Raw genomic sequence first — 18,158 nt, 5'->3', positions numbered from 1 at the left:
CTCAAGCCTGGCCCATTGACTGATCTTGAGAGCACAGGTGAAGCATTCCATCTCTCGGTTCCTCCTTATTCCTTGAGTTTGGGACCAGCGGAAAACCACTGTGCACCATGCTAGTCTGTCTTTCTTGAGAGGATCCTTAAGAGGTTATCTCACCAGACTCTTTATCAAGAATTATTGCAAGGCAAAAGATGAAAATTTAAATCTGCATGGTCATTGAATGGATTTCTCTTCCGAGTTTTTGCATATTCTGTATTTATTTGGCATCATTCATTACAGGGCCAAACTAACAGCCAAAGTTGTTTCCATCCCCCCGGTGACCCTGAGGCCACACTCTGAATCACTTCTTTTTGTAACTCTCACATCCCAAGCCCACATTCTCCCTGTCCTTAATCACTTCTTTTTGTAACTCTCACTTCCCAAGCCCACATTCTCCCTGTCCTTAATCACCCCTGGCCAGTTACCAGAGAACCAGGGACAGCTCTTATGCCTCAGGATCCACCAGGATTGTTCAAACTAGCCAATCCTAAACTGTTCCCCCTGCCTTTTCCACAAAAACCCTAAAAAAGCCTCTGGCCTATGTCTTCCCCATATTCCTTTCTGCCTTATGACCAACACTGTGCTTCTCCTCATGGCCCTGCATGCTATAGGTGCCTCTCATTTCCAGGAAACTGTGAGGAACATTAAACTTTCCCTTCAGTGGCATTGACCTCTCTGTGTTGCCACTCAGTCACTTTTATAAATTAAGATCAGGGCACAAATCATCTGCTTTTGGAGGTAGTCATCCGATCAATGAGCAAGTACTTTTGAGTCCGTAGTATTTGCCAAGTGCTGGGCTAAGATCTGGGGATGATTTTTTTTTTTTTTTTTTTATGTTGAAAACTTACAACTTAGTTGGAGAGACAGGTCATGTTTTTTAAATAACTAATTGCACAAGGCAGTGCTAAATGCCTTGCAGATGACACAAACCAGAAGCTCTGGAGTTGTTTGAAAGAAACCCCAGACGTAGGCAGTCAAGGAAGACTTCACTAAAAGTAAGGCTTGAATTCAGCCTGGAACAATGGCTATCATTCAGATAAAGAGGCTGGAGACACTGTTCCAATGAGGAGAAACCGCATGATCAAAGTCCTGGGGTGAGTGTGCATGTGGCGTGTTTGCAAGAGGCTGAGCACAGAGAGAGAATCCTAGGAGATCTGGGACATTTTCAGAGGCTGGAAAGGAGGGGCTGTGGCTTATTACTCCCCGATAATGAGGTCTGTTTCTCTTACCTTCCAATCAATCAAAAATGCACATGCTGTTACCTTATAGGGTAGATCTCTCTGTGTTTTCCAGATATAAAAAGTCCGTTGGGGAAAAGTGTGTACACAGAATGAGTCCCGTAGACTTGGGGAAGTGCCGCAGCAGAGGTGTGCCTGGGATGGGTGCCGTGTGAGTCCAGAGGAGGACCCACAGCCCAGGCTGGTGTGTGGTGTGAGGTAGGGGTGTCGGGGAAGGTTTTCTGGAGGAGACATAGGAGAGCTGGGTCTTGAAGGATGGGCCAGACTTCGCTGTGCCGTGAAGGAGAGGAAAGACATTCTAGACAGAGGGTACAGCATGAGCTAAGGTGCAGAGGTTTGAAACAACATGATCCCTGAGGGGCACTGTCAGCATTCAGGACGAGAATTTATCCCGCCTTTCTGGAAGATGTTGGCCCAGTCGTTTTGCTTAGAAGACTTCTTTTTTCATTCTTTTTTTACCCTTACTGTACTCAGAGAAGAGTCGCCAAGCATGAAACATAAAGTTAATAGGAAAAAATTTTTGTCTAGGTGAAAATTCTTGGAGGAGAAAGAGGCCAGGTTCCTCAGGCGGACACTCTTCCAAAGCAGCTCTCATCCTCAACCCTGGAGCCACAGGTGTAGGCTTCATTGGAGAAGGGATTTGCTTTTTTGTGCAAAAGGTGCAGTTTGAATGGCATCTCAGAATGGAGATGGAAGCCTCTAGAATGTTCTCTAGCTTTCATTTTTGGAGGCTTAGAGGAGCAAACGTTTTAATACAGTGGTGCCACAGCTTCTGTTTAGAAAGTGCCAGCCTTTCACACAGGTTTATACGTTAGAAACATCCGTGTCACTCAGCATCAGGCCCTGAGGAAGTGTTGTGCAGTTGTGTCTGTTCAGCATGAGCTAATTACTAAGGCAAGGCGGTTATAGGACTCTGAGACCTCCAGGATGATGGACCGAAATTGGGGAAGGAGAGGAGAGGAGAAGGACAAGGGTAGATTCCTCTGCTCGTACTTGTTCTGTGATCCTGCCTCGCCCTTCAAAGACCAACCTCCTCAACTTGACTCCAAGGCCTTGGTCACCACTCTCCAGCCTCATCCCTTTCTACTCTCATGACACCAAGGTTTCTTCCCACCCCAGGGCGTTTGCACATGCTGGCCTCTCTACTTGGAAAGTGGTTTCCCCTTCCTCTTTGCTTTCCTCTTGTCATTCTTCAAATCTCAATCAAACACCAAGCAGTACTTCTCAGGTCTCAGGACTAGATCAGGTTCTTACAGGTTCTCATAACTCATCGTCCTAATACTATTAGTAATTACATAATTGTGGAAATAGTTGCTGAGTGTCTGTCTCCTAACAAGAATATAAGCATCAGGGGAATAGGGACTGTGTTGATTTCACTTACTGCTACATCTCCAGACCCTTATTTGAAGAAGGTGGTCAATTAATGTTTATGGAAGGAGGCAGGGAGAGAGGGAGGGAAGGGAGAAATAAATGCAGAAGTGACCCCATTTATATGTCATCAGATATTTCCGTGGTTCACTTTTAAACAGCTTTAATGAGGTAAAGTTGACATGCAAGAAACTACACAAAGTGTACAATTTCATAAGTATTGACATACGTCTACACCCATGCAACCATCACCGCCATCAAGATAATGAACATCTCCATCACAACTAAAAGTTTCCTCGTCCTCCCTGTGTTTCCCCCCCATCACCCACCCCCAGGCAGCCACCCGTCTGCTTTCTGTCACTGCAGATGTGTTTGTACTTTCTAAAGTTTTCTATAAACGGAATCATACAGTCTGTACTCTCTAGTGTCGGGCTTCTTTCACTCAGCATAATTATTTTGAGATTCATCTTTGTTGCTGTGTGTATTAATAGCTGATTGTTTTTATGACTGGGTAGTATTCCATTCTATAACTATATCATAATTGGTCCATTCCCCCGTTGGTAAAAATTGGGGTTGTTTCACGTTTGGAGCTATTACAAATAAAGTGAACATCTGTGTGTAAAAGTCTTTGCGTGGACACCTTTCATTTCTCTTGGGTAAATACCTAGGAGTGGAGTGGCTGGGTGGTATGGTCGGTATACATTTCATTTTTAAAGAAACTGTCTCTGAGTCACTTTGCACCCCATCTGCTTCCAGCAAGATGTTGTGAAGATTGCTAACATGTTTCTATAGTGTGTTTGGAGGCCTTCAGGAGAAAAGGCAGTCAGGAGTGTGGTGGTTAGGGAATTCGGGAGAAGAAAGAGAGTATGATTGCCTTTTCATTTTAGTGCCATTGTGGAAATGGACTGGGGGTCTCAAACCCCCGACTTCGACTATCATGCAGTATCTCCCACTGACGCAGTATTCCCCCGATAATTCCCTTGGGTTCTGCAAATACTGAGCACTTAAGAGTGAGGCAGAGGGCCACGTGTATCTGTGGTCACGCATGTTTTGCTGCACATATACCTTTGTCCCAAGAAACTCCGGCAAAACCCAAAGCCCTAACCCACTGGTCTCTCTTTTCCTCAGGGGACACTTAAACTGGCTTCAACTAGATCGAAGAGTCTTGGAACACGACTTCCCCAAAAAGTCGGGACCAGTGGTTTTATACTTTTGTGTCAGGTATGTACATTGGGTATCCATCCTTTCATTTTTTTTTTTCCCCCTCCTTTGTCAGAAAAGTCTGGGAGGGTAGAGCGATCAAAGAAAAGGGAAGTCAAGTTTGTCTTGGTTCATGGCCAGGAATAGAGGTTGTGGGATAGCTTCATTCCCAGCAGATGTAAACACAGGGCGTGAGTGTGTAAGGCATGTCGGCGTGTGTGCGTGGACACATGTGTTTGTGCTCTGACAATAGGATGCTTGTGTGGAATGAAAATAAAACCCTTTTTTTTTTTGCGGGGGAAGGAGGGCATATATCTCAAAGGAAACTAAGTCTCTGAGAATAACACAAATCCGTGGTTTCTTTTGGTGGCCTTCGAAGCTACGTAGCAAAAGTCTGCGTGTGCTTTCCTTCCGTCACAAGTGCTGCTTGGTCTCTTGAAACTTGCCTGTTTTATCCCAGGTAGGAATAGTTGAAACCCAGCAGCAAATCACAGATTAACGCGTTTCCCACTAAGGGAGGCTATGGTGTAATAATATATCAGAAACAATAGTCATCTTCTGTTCGTTAACGTACTGTAAGAAGTTTTATTTCGTGACTGTATGATTCTTATAGTTAATATTTGCAATAGTCTTATGAAGTCAACCAGGCTGACCCCTTGGGTTTGCAAAAGGTTGTGTGAAGCCAGAGGGGGATCATGTCATGGGTTCAAGGGCAAAGTACAAATCATGCGTAGCAAAGCCAGAATCTGAGCCCCCAGGTCTAGCGGCTCCCTGAGCGCCCAGTCTGTGGAGCCACCAGGCTGTTTCTGTCTACGCAGCTGCAGAGGTACTTGGGTTCAAATGTCTCAGCCTTCCACTGGACACTAACCCTTCCACTCAATGCATAGACCCAGCACTTTTTAAACATGTGAACAGAAATTCAAGAGCAGGACACCAATGCTTCACAATTCAGTTCCTCCTGAAAAGGACAGCCAAGAATACAGTTTTAAGTGTAGCCGTCCTGATATGGCGAAAGGCAAAAATCAGAGGTAAAGGGTCCCTTTCACAGGCGGGAGTATGTGTCATTATCTCAGCTGGCTGAGTACATTTAAACTTGCATTTAATCCCTTTTTGATTTAACAGCTGCAAACATATCAGAGCTAATCGTCGCCATTTCCATCCCTGATGGGCATGATTTCAGTGTCATCTTCTCTTTAATGGCGACTACGTTTTCTCAGATAAATGGAAAAGTCATCCTATACAGCAAAGAGGAACGGTGGCACCGGGAGGGGTGGCGGCATCAGGGGAGACTCGGTTGCATTTAGGCAGGTCATTAACCCGCAGTGGGAGATGGGTGCGTACACTTGCCATGGATCAGGCCCCCCTCCTTCGTGATGCTTTTTGCGAACGTTAGCCAAGAAGAGAAAACACTGGGCTGGTTGCATATTAGCTGTTTTTCTTCAAGTGTCTGTTATGAGTTGAGTTATGTGTGGGTTTGGGGAACGAGCCTTGGAGAAAAGCTTGGAACGCTGTGAGATTGCTGGGTTGAAGTGTTTGTGGCCGAGGTTCTGCGTGCAGATGGGTCCACATCACTGCAAGCCAACGTCTCTCCGTGGAACCAGATACACAGAGAACTGCCAAGGTAGAACCAGCCTAACAGTAGAACTGGGGACGGGGTGACTGAAGACCCAGGGACCTGCATTTTCCTAGTTAGCCAAAGCAGGCACCTCCCCAAATGCTCATTAGGAAAAACTCTCCGAATTCACATTTAGTGATGGACATCTCACAGAAATACAAGGCAGAGCTTTCTCTAGCTCATCCTGCAAGCGGATCTTTCTGGAGAGCCCCACGTTTCTATTTCCATTGACCTCTTGGCCACCTGCGTACATCAAACTCAACAGGTCCAAAGCCAAATTCATCATCTTCCCAGCCACCCCCCACCTCCCCAAACGTGTGGTACCGTCAAATCTGACGTCATTATCCATTCAGTTATATAGGCTTAAATCCTAAAATCTGTCCCCCTTTCCTGTCCCTCACATTCTTACGGGCATTCATTCTCTGCTGCTACTTACGAAATCTCTCTCTGCCCTGCCCCCTCCTCTTCATTACATGAACTCAGGCCCTCATCTTCTGTCACCTGAATTTTCATGACCGCCTCCCGGCGTGGGTGTCTCCCTGGCACTGGCCACAGAAGATCCTGGTTCCCGGAACCCCTGCTCTCCCGAGTCCCCACTTTGCAGCCAGCTGAACAGCATGGTATCAAAATACGGATAATTTGTCTTCTCCCAGAGAGGAAGCAGGTTCTCCCACAGGGGTGAATTCCGCACTTGTACCTTGGTTTTCAGCCTGGGAAGACTTCCCAATTTATAACTCGGTGCCTTTCTCAGGATGCCTATAGGCTGTTTTCTACAACGGAGTGGTATGAGATTATCTTCATAAAAGACCCAGACCCTGGAATATGCTGGAGTCTCCAACAGAGCTTCTGACCAGCTGGGCTCTTTCCCTGTGCGTACACGCTGACCTTTCTAAACAAGAACCCAGCTGTCCATCACCCGTGCATCCCTGAAGCCCCTCTCCAGCCCCTCATTGCCTTTCTTCTTACCTTTAAACATCTATATGTTACATCTATATAACACGTGTACAGTTATATAGGAGAATAAAAGCAAAGTGGAACCACCTGATAAAAGAGACCATGGAAAAGGTCAGCAGCCTTAAGCCAAGGTTTAAGAATCCATGGAGTGGACGGACATCTTAACCCTGTGTCACCGGGGATCTGCGTTTGGGCTACCACCCAGCATTGCTTGTTAATTGGCATTTATATATTCTTTCGCTGCGATGCATATTCAAAACATCTGTGAGAATGAGGGCAGAATTATGGCTTCCATTCAACCAATTAGGAAAAATAAGGCCCCAATATATTAAATAACGTGAATTGGAACTCACAGAATTTTGCTTCATTCTCTAAGCCAGGAAATGAGCATTTCCTCCTGGGAGGGTGTGAAGCTGGCTGCAGGACAGTCTCGGAATGACAGGATGGAGGGCTAAGAACCTACCTTCGCTGACCCGTTATTTACCCTCGAAGGGACCTGCAATTCTCATCAGTCAGATGACCAGGCATGGTCACAGTGGCCTCAGGGTCTTAATAATTACCGAAAAAGGAAAAAGGTCAGAGAAGAGGGGGAACTGTCCATTATTACGGATGAATTATCTTCACAACAATCCTTGAAACAGGTATTATTTTTCCTAATCAAGGTAAGGAGATGGGAGCCCAAGATGTTTAGGTAGATTCTGCCCCCAGGCATGGCTGGTAAGTTATTGTATCTGTTCAGCCAGATCTGACCCCAATGGTGGGGCCCTACCCCTTATACCATGCAGCCTCCGTCTCACAAGTGAAAAGTGACATCAAGATTGCTAACCAGGGCTTCCCTGGAGGCACAGTGGTTGAGAGTCCACCTGCCTATGCAGGGGACACGGGTTCGTGCCCCGGTCCGGGAAGATCCCACATGCCGCGGAGCGGCTGGGCCCGTGAGCCATGGCCACTGAGCCTGCGCGTCCGGAGCCTGTGCTCCGCGACGGGAGAGGCCACAGCAGCGAGAGGCCCGCGTACCGCAAAAAAAAAAAAAAATTGCTAACCAGAGAGCCTGCCGTTGCTGCCTGTGCAGTAGGGCCAGAGGACCCGAGTTGAGATCGCTGCCCTTGGCCCATCTTGGCTCCACGCTTGGCCACATCTGCAGCAGCAGCGTCCATCTGCAAAGGACAGATGCCCCCATCTCTGGGCAAGAGGTGTCGTGGAGAGCAGCCCTCCCAGGCCTGACCTTGCTCCTCTGGAGCTACCCAACTCAGCACCATGACAGAGCGCCCCCTGCGGGGGACAAAGCAACCTGTAGTCCCAAAGCTTGGCGACCCTATTGGAAAGCACCTTGGTGGAGGAAGGGGCATCCTCAGTGGCAAAGCAGACTTTCCAGAAGCTGAGATGCGTGCTGTTAGTCCCACCTGAGAAAGACTTGCCATCTCCTGACAAGGGGGACGTCCAGTGGGGAAGCGTTCTGCCCTGCCCTGTGCTCTCTCCTCTTCTACAAAGTACACACCTCGGTCCCACCAGCCCCTTTTTGTCACCCTGAGCTGCGTCACTGCTGCCTTAAGAGCCAAAAGCCACTCTCATTTCAACTGTGAGGTGTCAACAGCTTTCTCACTTGCGAACGCCATGCTATGTACTCACCATTGTCGATGGATTCGGTTGTTGATTCATGGACATTCATCGGCACTTGCTACGTTGTAGGTACCATTTGAAGAGGTAGGAAGAGAAAAGTGAACAGGTGAACATGCACCATCCCCAGCTTCCAGGGTCTCTGTCTCTTACACACACACACACACACACACACACACACCTCCCTCATCCGATCTTCCAAGGCTGGTGGGTCCACCTGCCCTCCAGTTCCAGCCCCTCCCACCACCTCAGGGAGCTCACTCCCTCTAGTTTTCCCTCTCTTTTCCTCTATCTTAAGCTGCTTCTCCACTGACCCCTCCCCTCCACGCCCCTCCATGATGCTCCCACCCTCAGAAAAGAAACTACCCTCCCTGACTTGTCTCCTCCTACAGCTACCACCCCTGTTCCCCCTTCTGTTCACAGCAAAGGTTCAGAAAGATGGACTTGCTGCCCCCTTTCCCATGTCCCATTGATCCCTCAGTCTCTGGGGGTCCAGCTTCTGGTCCCATCACCCCCATGGTCATTGGAGGTCTCTGGGCACCAAATTCCACAGGCGCTTCTCTGCCCTCCCCTGTCTGAATCAAATAATGTCATCATCTTTCTGCCCCCAGCTCGCTCTTCTTTCCCTGACACCTCCTTATCTCTGCGATGGACACCACCACCCATGCAGCCCCTCAAGCCAGGAACTTGAAAGTCGCCTTTGACGTCATCTGCTGTCTCCCACCTGCTCCCTTCTCTGGCCTCTTATTCATGAATTCCTCTTGTTTTCATGTCTTTAAGAGCTCCATCCCTTACTGTCCATACACACCCTCCCTGGCTATAATTAGGACCTTCATAAGCCTCTCCTGGTCCTGAAAATCTCCTTGTTCATCTCTGCTTCTGGTCTTGGCCCCTTCCATTCTATCCTATGTGTTGCACTGAGCACCTTTCTAGAATTCTTATCTGATCCCCCACTCATGGTGTTCCTGGCTTTCCATTAGCATGCTAAGGCCGCCCTCCTCATGTCCCTTGTGACCTGACTTGTGCATGACCACCCAGCCTCGTCTCTCCCCCATTCCTGCCCCCTCACACACATCCATTACAAGCAGCCCAGCGATCAGTGTGTGACCAAGATCGAAGTCAACGACGAGACCCTTGTTTAATGCTGAGAGGCAAGCTCCCGACACTGAGAACAGCGACCCTCTGGTAGTGTCCACCAGGCAAGCTTAAGAAATAGGTCGAGAAAACATAGAAGGAAAATATGCCCACCCACCCAAGGGAGCCCCTCTGTCCTTTTTTTTTTTTGTAGATACAAGTGTATGCTCAGGATGATTCCTCCACGTCTGGGCTGTTCCTTTCGTTGTGTATTCTCCATCCATGTCCTCGGAGCTCTGGTCATCGACACTGTTTGTAGGAAAATAAATAGAGATTAGATGTGTCTCCTCAAACTTAGAGTTTCACAAACAATAAACAAAAGTGAGCTACAGAAAAGAAAAAAAAAAGAGAGAGAGAGAGAAAGAGAGGAATGCCCAGAAGCTTTAATCCGGGAGAGGGGATTTTGCAGTTGAGTTCGTGACCCGACTGTTGGTGTCTTTGCGGGCTCATTAAGACAGCCAGCGCTGTTTCCTGTCACTCACGGTAACAGGGATGGCATGGATCTAAAACGAGGTGCCTGCTAACCAGAACTTGCTAGATCTCAACTGGGTGTCCCAGTTAGGATTTTCAGCGCTGTTGAAATTCTCAACATCAGAGAGATTTGGCCGCAGAAACTCACAGCAGTGTTAATTATCCTTCTCATTACGATCGCTCCTTTTTGCTACCAAAAGCAGACCTTCCAAATGTGACATTTGTGTTCATTACAAAATGAAATCACTGGGCCATTTAATTAACACTTGCTGTAAATAGTCAGTGATTCCCAAGTGCCAAGGGGTGGATGTGAGAGGGCGGAGGAGAGAGGGGGCCCAGTGGGGGAAACCTAGCTGACGTCATCTTGCTGGATGGTGTTCAATCTCCGCCCCCTGAGACTTCTACACATTAAAGGGGACCAGACTCCCCAAGGCTTCAGAGCCTTCAGTATTTAACATGCTCAAACATGTACGAGCATAGCACATATTCATGCCCACTTAGACCTTCTGATAATATATCCTCAGGTTAGCATCACCTGGGTCAGGTTGGGTGTGGCATCAGTCACGGTACTGAGCCAGGTTTGCCCTTGGCCTAGAGCACCGTTTCCTTTGACTCAAAAAGAAGCCCTAAGGGACTTCCCTGGTGGTCCAGTGGTTAAGATTCCATGCTCCCAATGCAGGGGACCCAGGTTCGATCCCTGGTCAGGGAACTAGATCCCACATGCCACAACTAAGAGCCCGCATGCTGCAACTCAAAGAACCCGCATGCCACAACTAAAGATCCCACGTGCTACAACTAAAGATCCCACATGCCTCAACTAAAGGTCCTTCATGCCACAACTAAGACCCAGCACAGCCAAATAAATAAATATTAAAAAAAAGAAGAAGAAGCCCTAAGATTCAGTTCTACTGGGAATTCCCTGGCAGTCCAGTGGTTAGGGTTTCACGCTTTCACTGCTCAGGGCCCGGGTTCAATCCCTGTTCAGGTAACTAAGATCCCACAAGCTGTGCGGTGTGGCCAATAAAAAAAAGATTCAGTTCTACTAAATATGCTGAAGAGCCTGTTTTAAATTGGAGGTTTTATTAGTGTTCAGGCACTTGGGGCCAACAGATCAGGAGATGACTGCCATTGAAAAGAGAGATTGCTACTCGGTTCCCAAGAGGAGGGGGTACCCCATGCCAGGCAGGGCCACATGGGGAAGCACCAGGCTTGGCCAGGAGGCAGAGGGAGCTGGGGACCTGTGGGCACCAGCGTTTATTGTGATTTCTGCAGGAAAGAATGGGTGAGGCAGGGTAAGCAGGTTTAGGATTGGCTAGCTTGAATAATTTCAGCAGGCTTTGGGGCACGTTATAACTGTCCCAGGTTATCCAGTTGCTGGCCCTGGGATGATTAAGGCAGGTGCATAGCAGCCTGGAATGTGAAATCCCCATAGGGGAGGCGAGGAAGTGTATGTGGGCGCTGGATTGGCTGGTCTGCCTGCAAAAGGTATGCTCACGGGTGAACCCTTTACCATCTTTAGGAATTGACTAAGCCTGGGAGGGGCTGTCCCTCCAGGGTCAGCAAGGCCCCAGACGTCAAAGCATCCAAAACGCATAGTTCATACAGAATCAGACTTGGAATTGTCCACACAGACCCTCTGAAGCTACGAGACGTCATTCATTTCCTTAGGTTTACCCAGAGACCTGGAATTTTCTTTGTGAACCCGGTCTTTGAGGAAGCCCTCTGCGCTGGTAGGTAAGCAAATGCAACATCGCCACCTACTGCCCCAAAGGAGGACCTTTGACCAGGCTCTCAGGAAAATCCAAAGGAACAGCACTGGCATCAAGACTTTGAACACACACAGTCAACCTTCGCCGTTTCCCTGGAAGTGTCTTCTCCGGTAGAGTGCGCTGGGCCTCGGTGTGGGATTGAGATGTCTGAGGTCTGTTTTTCTCTGGGCACTTTTGCCTCACTAGCTTCCTAGCGCAGAAGGAAAGTTCGGGATGAATTAAATATACAGGGTTGGGCTTCCCTGGTGGCGCAGCGGTTGAGAGTCCGCCTGCCAATGCAGGGGACGCGGGTTCGAGCCCCGGTCCGGGAAGATCCCACATGCTGCAGAGCGGCTGGGCCCGTGAGCCATGGCCGCAGAGCCTGCGCGTCCGGAGCCTGTGCTCCGCAGCGGGAGAGGCTGCAACAGTGAGAGGCCTGCGTACTGCAAAAAAAAAATACATATATATATATCTCCAGGGTTACAGAACAATAATATGACAGGCCTGGAACTCACAGGGTTTCCCAGGCTGTTTCTTGGTGATAAAGGTTAACAGGAAACTGCTTTCCAGTTTCTTTCAAAAGGAGGTGATATTTTTTCCCGTCCATCTCAGAATATGCTTGTTATTTCCTCCACCTTCCTGTCTCTTGTGCAGCCAGGGAACAAATACTATCTCAAAAGGCATAGAATTTGCCATCTCATTTCAGTTTTCCATTATTAGAGAGTTGGAAAGGGAAGTGTTACTTTTTTTTCTTCATATGCTGTTGAGGAGAAAATGGGGGGCCGGGGGGCAGAATGTCTTCGCTCCTTAATTCTCAAGAATTAAAGCAAATGGGATCAAGATGTATGGCACTGTTTTGAAAAAATGAAGTTATTTCAGACCCAACAGCTTTCGACTAAGAATTATTATTCCAGAGCCAAGGTCGCTGACTGGCAAACTCTAGAAGCCTCTGCTGTTCTTCTGGCTCTAGGACTGAAAGTCATCAGCAGCCCTGCGTGGGCAGCTTTCCATGTTCACGGTGAAAGAAGGGGCAGAGGGACAGGGGCTGGGTGTGGAGTATAAGACCCCCAATCATAAATGGGCTGGGAAATCATTTATTATTTTTTCTCCCTCCTGCACTGTCTTCATCGCCCATTTCACTGTCCAGTAAGAACTCCCACCAACGGTGTGTGGAGAGGAGAACAGTTGAAAGCATCTTTCATTCGTAGAACCTTAAGCGTTGGTGCCAGGCTCTGGATTAGTGCTGGGCATGCAAAAATGAATGAGATTTGGTCCCAGGCCTCAAGGAGTTAGCAGCCTACTAAGAAGGCATCTCAGGGAACAGAAAATCACGGCACCAAGGGGCCACACAGTAAGCAGAGGTCGTCACCGGAGCCCAGAAGAGGAGGCCTGCTGTGGGGACCGTCCGCAGAGTCAGCGAAAACTTGTGGTGACCCTGAGTGAGTCTGAAGGGAGCAGGGGTGAGCTGGGGTGTGCAGGAGGATGGCTCCAGAAGTGAGCTCGGACACAGGCACAGGAGCAAGATTGATCTGTAATAGGCCACGCCTGCAGGTCGCCCAGCTGAGCTGGCTTTGCTCTGACCCACCAGGAGCCCCATCCCGAGCCTCTGTCACCCTCTCCCCCTCCCCTCCTCTGCTTCCTTTCCCTTCCCTTCCATCTGTCTGCCTTCCTTCCCTTCTTCTGGTTTTGCTATTCTGACTACCCCTTGCCAGAAAGTTTACAACGGATGTAGGCTTTTTAATTACATCAAATGTAACTTACAGTCGGTTCTCCATATCCACGGATCAGATGTGAAACCCGCGGATATGTACCGACTGTACTGCACCATTTTATTTACTTTTTAAAATTTCGTTTGTTTGTTTTAGTTTATTTATTTATTTTTGGCTGCGTTGGGTCTTCGTTGCTGTGCGCGGGCTTTCTCTAGTTGCGGCGAGCAGGGGCTACTCTTCATTGCGGTGCGCGGGCTTCTCACTGCGGTGGCTTCTCTTGTTGCGGAGCACAGGCTCTAGGCCTGCGGGCTTCAGTAGTTGTAGCATGTGGGCTCAGTAGTTGTGGCTCGCGGGCTCTAGAGCGCAAGCTCAGTAGTTGTGGCACACGAGTTTCGTTGCTCCATGGCATGTGGGATCTTCCAGGACCAGGGCTCGAACCTGTGTCCCCTGCATCGGCAGGTGGATTCTTAACCCTGCGCCACCAGGGAAGCCCTACTGCACCATTTTATATCAGGGGCTTGAGCATCTGAGGATTTTGATAGCCTGGGGGAGAGGTGGGTCCTGGAACCAATCCCCTGTGGATACCAAGGGAAAACTGTGTTTTGCTTTGAGATGTAGAATTTGCGTCTATATTTCAAGTCTCCGTTACTAGGGGAGTGAAGGTAGTACAGCTTTACAGTTCCTCTGAGACCACTCAGGCCCTTTATGGAGACCTCCATGACCTAGAATACTTGCTCCAAAAGCCGGAGGCAGGTGCTTGTTTTTTTTTCTTTTTTTTTTTGGTAGGGAAGGGGGTGGTGGTAGAGATCAACCAGCCACCTCATTCCCAGGCTTTGCATGAATAAAGACTATATCGTAATTTCCAAAAATTTTGTAGACCGTCCGTGATGGTAATTGTCAGACTAGTATCCGTGGATTGAAAATATCTACTAACCTCTGAAGATGACTCTGGATTCAATTACAAATTTAAATGAATCTGTGTTGTATTCATCACGACAGCCTCTGCACACGTCTGTAAAATGGTCAAAGATGTTGTTTACTTAGTCTGTAGACAAGAGGCTGCAAACTGGGGGGCCACGGGCTCGCCCAAGCCTACACACACATTTTGTTTGCCTTACAGTGTTGGTGTGTTGGTTTTGCTGTCGTCGTTGTTGTTTTAATCTGAATTAGGTTCCAGTATTTGAAAGCAGCAGACTTCTTAGGTGGGGAACTGCTGACCACGTCCTGCTGTCTTTTACAGACTGGCAAGCGGAAGCCCAGCAAGGTTATGGGACTTGCCCTGAATCACACAGCGCTGGGCCCAGATCACTGGGCTCTCGGCTTCCTCCCCAGGATTCTTTCCATCCCATCTTAACGCTGTTCTGGACGATCATAGCACTTGTTTCTTCTCATTTCACCTCCTGCCCCCTCTTGGGGCCCCCAGTTTCCACGAGGCAGGTACCCAGTGCCCTCCAGGTGTTGCCACCCCACTCAGAACCTCTTCCCCTCCAAGGCTCTGCGTGCCAATCATTTCCTTCTCCCCTCTCATCACAGCTCCCTCAGTGCAGCTGAGCCTTAGACAAGTACAAGTGCCTTCCCTAATTCAGGAATTGAATAAACTCCAGAGTCGATGTGTAAAGGATCATTGAATTAAACTTAAATAATTTCAGCATGTGTTGTCTTGACAAAAATCCATAAGTTTCATCTGGATAAAAAATCCAATTCTCATTTGGCTTCATGTGCATGAATATCACGGCGTTAAGAACGCCAGCCACAGCTCTCTGGACGTGCAGACGTCAAACCCCACCTTGCCATCGTCACGAAGACCTGTTGTAACCATCTCAAGGAGAAATAGGGCCCTTCTTTCGATTAAGCAGAAGAAATTATCTTCTAAAACTCCAGCTCAACAGTGATGAGGACAAAAAGTAATGCAATGGAAACAAATGACATTATAAAAAAATTGGAAAGCAGGTAATGAAAAAGGAAGTAAATGGTCAAGTTCAAGTGTACTCTTAGAGGTTGATGGCAGGCTGGCTCTTTGCTATGAGAAGGGCTGTCAGTCATGATGGTCCTAACCCACGGTAAACGAACTTGAAAAGCACTGTTTTCTCTCAAAAAGGAATTGTGGAAGCAATAGATGATGCCGTTTTCTTTTGTTCCTGTTGGATTGGGCGTCCGTATCCTCAAGTCAAATCATGTAACTCGGAGAACACATGATTTTCTGCCTGAATGGTTGATGCTTCTGTAGTTCACTGGCAGTTTTTCTCTTCCAGGTTCTATATAGAGAGCATCTCATACCTAAAGGATAATGCCACCATAGAGCTCTTCTTCCTGAACGCCAAGTCCTGTATCTACAAGGTAAGAACTTCCTCTTCCTGTTCAGAGTTTTCCGTTGAAATCTGAAAGTCTCCTTTGAAGCTGGGAATCCCAACTTGCTGCCCCTAATGCAACTTTATTGATTAGTAGAAGTAATTTATAAATTAATGACTATAAATAAATGAGAACTCCGTGGAGCTAAAGCTATCAGGTATTCATAACGTGACTACTTCCAATCTCATCACTGTGTTTTAGCTCCTTGGAGGTGTTCCTTAGCTTGACTTTAGGGGTCTCCTGAACTTGGCAACTGTGGCCAAAAGAGGGAAACCCAGACCAATGTGACAAATGCACTAGGTCTCACAATTATAAATGAAACTCTTATAACCAATTGCATGTATATTTGATCATTTTTGGATGTTCTGGAAGTCTCTCTCAAAAGGATGCTCTTGGCACTTTGGGTGAGACAATTTTTTATTTTTTATATTGAAGTATAGTTGATTTACAATGTGTTAATTTTTGCTGTACAGCAAAGTGATTCAGTTTTATATATATATATATATACATTCTTTTTCATATTCTCTTCCATGATGGTGTATCACAGGATATTGAATACAGTTCCCTGTGCTGTACAGTAGGACCTTGTTGTTTATCCATCCTATAGATACTCGTTTGCATCTGCTCATCCCAAGCTCTTACTCCACCCCTCCCCTACCCCCCACCCCCTTGGCAACCACAAGTCTGTTCTCTATGGGGTGGGACAGTTTTTTTACTGTGATAAAAGTTACCATGGTCTCCATTGGTAAGTGTACAGTTCAGTGGCATTAAGTACGTTTACCCTGTTTTACAGCCATCATCACATCCATCCACAGAACTCTTCATCATACAGAACTGAAACTCTGTACCCCTTAAACAGTAACTCCCCACCGCCAGCCCCTGGCAACCTCCGTTCTATTTTCTGTCTTTATGAACTTGACTACTCTGGGTACCTCACGTGAGTGGAATCACGCAGTATTTGTCCTGTTGTGATTGGCTTATTTGACTTAGCATAATGTCCTCGAGGTCCATCCATGTTGTAGCCGATATCAGAAGTTCCTTCCTTTTTATGGCTAATATTCCATTGTATGCAGTTACTACGTCTTGTTTATTCACCCACCAGTCCATGGACCCTTGCGTAGCTTCCACCTTTTGGCTGTAGTGAATAATGCTGCTGTGAACGTGGGTTTATAAATACCTGTTCAAGTCCCTGCCTTCAGTTGTTTTGGGTGAATACCCAGAAATGGAATTGCTGGATCATATCATAATTCTATTTTTCATTCTTTGAGGAGCTGCCATACTGCTTTCCATAACGACTGCACCATTTTATATTCCCACCAACAGTGTGTGAAGATTCCATTCTGCACATCCTTACCCACACTTGTTATTTTCTGGGGTTGTTTTTTTTTTAATAACAACCAGCCTAGGAATTCCCTGGCGGTTCAGTGGTTAGGACTCTGCGCTTTCCCTGCTGAGGGCACTGGTTCAATCCCTGGTTGGGGAATTATGATCCTGCGAGTTGCACCGTGCAGCCAAAAAACAAACAAATAAATAGTAGCCACCCTAGTGGTATTAGGTGGTATCTCACTGTGGTTTGGGTTTGCTTTTCCCTGACGATTAGCGACGTTGAGCATCTTTTCTTATGCTCTCTGGCCATTTGTACATCTTCTTCACGGACACGTCTATTCAAGCGACAGTTCTTAATTGAATGGGACAGTCCCTTGCATCCAGTTCCCCCATATGCTTGTAGTGTTTCCTTTCACTGGATAACCCAAAACGCCCACAGAATCCAGCACACACCCCGTCCCGGGGGAGAGGGGCTTGCAGAATACCGCTGCCCGCCCCGGGTTGAGAATCATAACTAACAGAATGTATTTAAAGTGAACGCCCACTCTGCACCCGCCCTCCAACACGCCCCCTTCTGTCTCAGGAGTGCAGCCTTAGGGCAGCTCATTAACGACCAGGGAGAAGGACAGCTGGTACTTAACGCCCATGGCGCCGTGGTGGGCTTGGCGCCAAGCGCCTTCTGTAGGTTGTGTGGCTGCATCTTTGCACCATCTCTGAGCTGAAGACTCTTCTTTATCTTAGTTTTCCCTGTGAAAAAGATGAGGCACAGGGTGGTTATGAGATTCACCCGGGGTTGCATATCCACTGGATGGCAGAGTCAGTCAGGGCTGAAGTTGGCAGCCTGATTCCAGATCACAGATCTCACCCGCTGGGCTGCACTGTGCCCTGGAGGGCAGACTCTCCTTAGAGAACTTCAAAGCCGAGTACACCTGTTGTAACATGGTCAATGGCTGTATTCAGAGGAGATCCCGCTGCCTGTATTTTCCTGTTTAACTAAACCTAGTTTGGAGGGATTGCAACACCTGACTACACATTAAAGCACACACACAGGCGAAGCGGTCTGTCGGCCATCACTTCTCCTTCTGGAAGTTCTTCAGCACATCACTGCACAGAATAGCTCCACTGAATGCAGATGTTCAGAATCGTGGAGGGCGTGGTAGTGATCCAATTCAGTTCTGTGAAAGAACCTCGCCTGGTAACAGCTGCTGAACCAAAACTTAACCTGGGCTCAAGCCCAAGAGCGCTCAGACTACAGTATTTGGGGGCTTTGCTGAATGGAAGAACAAAGACGCTGCATGTAGTTCCAGGGACTTACAAATTTCTTCCTCTCTCTCAACCCTCATTTTCTCATTATAAAGTGGAAATAATAATACCAGTCTTACGTACCTCGTAG

At 47.6% G+C, this 18,158-nt stretch overlaps 1 protein-coding gene across 16 annotated transcripts in view; it reads left to right on the top strand.

The window, feature by feature from the left end:
- Positions 1 to 18,158, top strand: part of FRMD4A (FERM domain containing 4A) — a gene marked incomplete at its 3' end in the record, with an annotated part of 767,390 nt that overhangs the window by 631,072 nt on the left and 118,160 nt on the right. For all 16 annotated transcript variants that reach the window (XM_079914365.1, XM_079914366.1, XM_079914358.1 and 13 more), the window contains 2 exons: positions 3,771 to 3,863; positions 15,343 to 15,427. In XM_079914365.1, the coding sequence (XP_079770491.1) occupies positions 3,771 to 3,863; positions 15,343 to 15,427 (178 nt within the window). The remainder of the gene's footprint in view (positions 1 to 3,770; positions 3,864 to 15,342; positions 15,428 to 18,158) is intronic.

Source organism: Stenella coeruleoalba (genome assembly GCF_951394435.1).
Source record: "Stenella coeruleoalba genome assembly, chromosome: 2".
Classification (NCBI taxonomy): Eukaryota; Metazoa; Chordata; class Mammalia; order Artiodactyla; family Delphinidae; genus Stenella; species Stenella coeruleoalba.
Note: the sequence above shows the minus strand (reverse complement) of the source record. Positions and strands in the feature narration are given on the sequence as shown.